We start from the raw sequence: 3,424 nt of genomic DNA, 5'->3' as shown, positions 1-3,424 counted from the left end.
TTCGATCCAACTAATTAATAACTAATTATAATAAAAAGTTAATTCTATATAACAAATAAGATAACTAACTACCTAGACGACTAACTTGCAAATTATCTTGATGTGGTTGTTGCTTCTGTGGTTCTTACGAAAGAGGCAGTCGCAGAATAAAGAAGAGTCAACCGAAGAGTGATGGAGTTGTTTTCTGTTCCCCGGCCGGAAGTTTTCTCTAACACGAATACGGACCTAATTGGTTACAAGTTCCAACGACAAGTTTCAAAAAATTCAACCCCGTCCACAGAGCTTCCCGTAATTCGGTTCGAAGAAATCTTTTTACGTATGCTTCTTAAATTTAGATCATTGCTGGCTCCTTTTCGTTATTTACAGTATTATTTACTATGCACTTACCACATACTAACAGACACAACTTCATGGTAACTCAGTAAGCTAGAACATGTATCCTCAGAAGATTACTTGTTCCCAACCATAGTTAATCTAGGGACTGGTTATGAAACCCTGGGAATTTCAAAAGCAGGAACAATACAGTCGCAATTAGATGTTGAACCGACCGAGACCCTGCAAAATCTTTTGTTTTTCGTTAGCAAGTTAATTTCGAATAAATTAGTCGAAGCTTTTGATTGGTTATCCTGCCGAAGAAAGCGTGTCTTTGTCGGGTTTTGTGCAGGGCCAAGGCCAAAAAAGCGAACAAAAACAAAGAAACTTGTCGAGTTTCATAACCAGCCTACATCTATTAACTATGTTCCCAACTTTGCAGCCTAAGATCAGGACTTAAATGATTTCGAAATCACGTCTCGTGTAAAGCCACAGGAAGAAGGAATTCAATATAAACTGACGTCCGTCACTTTTTTTCGTTTTTTTTTAATTTTAATTTATTTATTTATTATTTGTTTTCAAAACGAACGTTTATTTGGCGGCCATGTAGACTGGAATTTTTCTTTTGTGAAACTCTTTTTGCAGTTCGGTTGCTGTGATATATTTTTTTATATAATCAGGTTGATTTGGTTTGTCTGAAAATTTCAAACACATGGTCTTTTATATTTGTGGCATTGTTCCAATTCATTGCTGATGACCTGAAACTCGCTATCAGTAACAGTGTTGACGTCAAGAGCTTTTGAAACATCCTGGTTGATGGGGCTCCGTTTCGCGACGGCGAGAGATGATTTTTTTCCCCTTTGGAACGTTCTTTTACGCCTTTTGGAAGCGGCAGAAAGATATACTTTCTGTTTCTGTTTGCCACATCAAGCGTTTCAAAAAGCAGTCAGATAGAAAATATTATTAACATTTCAATAAGTCTGTATGGAACCCAGAACGCTTGGAAATGTTACGTAGGCGCGGTTTCCATTTCTTTTCTTTTAGTTTCCTTAAACCTCCGTATCAGTTCATGTTTGGGCAAGCTGCGAAATTCTCGGTGCAATGAGGTACAGTTTCAAAAGATTTCTCTTCAAAGGAGACAATTTTCTGTTTAGAAAATTATATGAATTTATCAAATTACAAGTTAACTCGGTATTGGCGCGTAGGATGAGACAAGGATGAGTCAAGGATGAGTCGTTTTCAAGAGCATGTGGTTGACTGTTTTTTCTTTTACAGACGCTAAAAGCATGCAATCCAAATTTTCACGTCACGTCCACGTAGCCTGCCATTAGAAGTATTTGAGTAAAGGCTTGAATGAGATCCTTCGTTTTAATATATGCTACCTACTTGGTCGAAAAAAAAAAACTTAAACAGCGCCGGGGCGCGCTAAAAAGTTGTTTCATGGGGACAGGACGATGGGTTTTAAAAATACTCCTCTAGTTCCAATTTTCTCCTCGCTTCGCTTCCAACTGATGTGGCGTCCTTTCAACGAACGTCAATCAGAAAAGGCCTTCTGTGCAAGCTAACGTCCAGGATATCGTTTGACTTTTTCTCGTAAAAACTTTCTCCATAGAGGATATGTAACTAGACAAATAAGAACGTAGGCGTTAAGATGTCTGGTAGTAAGGCAATAAATAAATGAATTAAATATATATTTTTAGCCAAGATTAAGAGCGGACCTCCACAGTTATTTCTTTATTGGAATTTAAGACATAAACTAATGTCAATGCCAAGACTCGAGGCAGGACTCCAGTAAGATCTTCTTTATTGTGATTTTATATTTTTCATATTTTTGAAGTACAGCCATAGCCACCATTCAATCAAGTGCAAACATGCATTTTAGAAATATCTTTTGGAATACGTGATTATATGAGCATAAACAAACAAAACAAACAAACTTTTATGATCACAGTTTTATTACATTTAAAAGTAAATGATGTAAATCCGTAAATGTAGGTTAACAGTCCTACTTTTAAATCTCAAAATCAGAACCAATTATTGACAATAACAACAGACAAACAACCCCTGGGCGAAGAAATATAAAAGTATATATTTTCTCTGTATATTTATAATTTTTCTTATTTACTCTACTGATTCTTATGACCTGAAAAAAGGCCTCTTTTAGGGGTCAAAAAAGGCCTGGGCCACACCCAGATTGTTTTCCTTTAGGGGTTTAATTTAAAATGTCCGACGAGCATCCCATCCCTTTTTATATGAGAGTCCCCCCCCCCCCCCCCGGGGAAACAACATACAAATGGTTTTCTGAGAAGCTCGTCAGCTGTATTACTAAGAACGAGAATTGTTGTGACAAAACGTGTTTCCAATGCCCATTTGTTATAATCGTGTTACTTTCGCGACGAGTTGTTGCTCTTCGCAGCAATTTTCGAAATACGTCAAGTGACAAATAGGAAAGACAGTGGCCAAAAAATAGGAAATCTCATCCCATAAAAGGGACAAAATAGGAAGCTTTCCTTGAATTCTATCCTTTTAAGAGGGTCTCTTTGGGGGGATTGCTTTCTCGGCTAACGGTTAGAAAAGTTGCCTTTTCACGGCTAACGGTTTTTTGTTTCTTCATCACGGTTATCTTACATGAAAAACAAAGAAACGTCTCTCGTTAAAAATGAACCTTTTTTTAATTGCTTTTTGGGGTTCTCTGTGTTAGATAGTAGGGTGTTAGTCCACATTGAATTGAATAAGTCATTGGTCTTTGGCCATTGGGATTAGCATATGTCGTTATGGCGTCCGGCCACGTTTGAGAGGGCTCTGTCCTCTTACGGCGCTAAGTTAACGATTGCTTAGGGTTCTAGAGAAGGAAATCGAACCGCTTCATTCTAAATTGACTACTTAATTTAGCGAACTAAGAACCTCAGTTCAACCTTTCTCGGACAAGTATGACGATCTTTTGAAACAAATCAAGCAGTCCAACGAAAATCTTCATCAACAGAGAACAGACTCGAATAAGACCAACTCCGAAGTAAATAACATCAAGAAAGATCTTACGAACGTGGAAGAGCTTGAGCGAATAGTAAATGCCAGTTATGATATTGAGGAACTTGGTCAATACCTCAGAGGG

The 3,424-nt window shown here is 37.6% G+C and overlaps 1 protein-coding gene across 1 annotated transcript in view; it reads right to left on the bottom strand.

Annotated features, from left to right (window-relative positions):
* LOC137981128 (mucin-like protein) overlaps positions 1 to 464 on the bottom strand; it is a 121,315-nt gene extending 120,851 nt beyond the window's left edge. The window contains exon 1 of the mRNA XM_068828473.1: positions 388 to 464. Coding sequence (XP_068684574.1) covers positions 388 to 412 — 25 coding nt within the window. The 5' untranslated portion in view covers positions 413 to 464. The remainder of the gene's footprint in view (positions 1 to 387) is intronic.
* Between the last annotated feature and the right edge of the window lie 2,960 nt (positions 465 to 3,424).

Source organism: Montipora foliosa, chromosome 12 (assembly GCF_036669935.1).
Source record: "Montipora foliosa isolate CH-2021 chromosome 12, ASM3666993v2, whole genome shotgun sequence".
Classification (NCBI taxonomy): domain Eukaryota; kingdom Metazoa; phylum Cnidaria; class Anthozoa; order Scleractinia; family Acroporidae; genus Montipora; species Montipora foliosa.
Note: the sequence above shows the minus strand (reverse complement) of the source record. Positions and strands in the feature narration are given on the sequence as shown.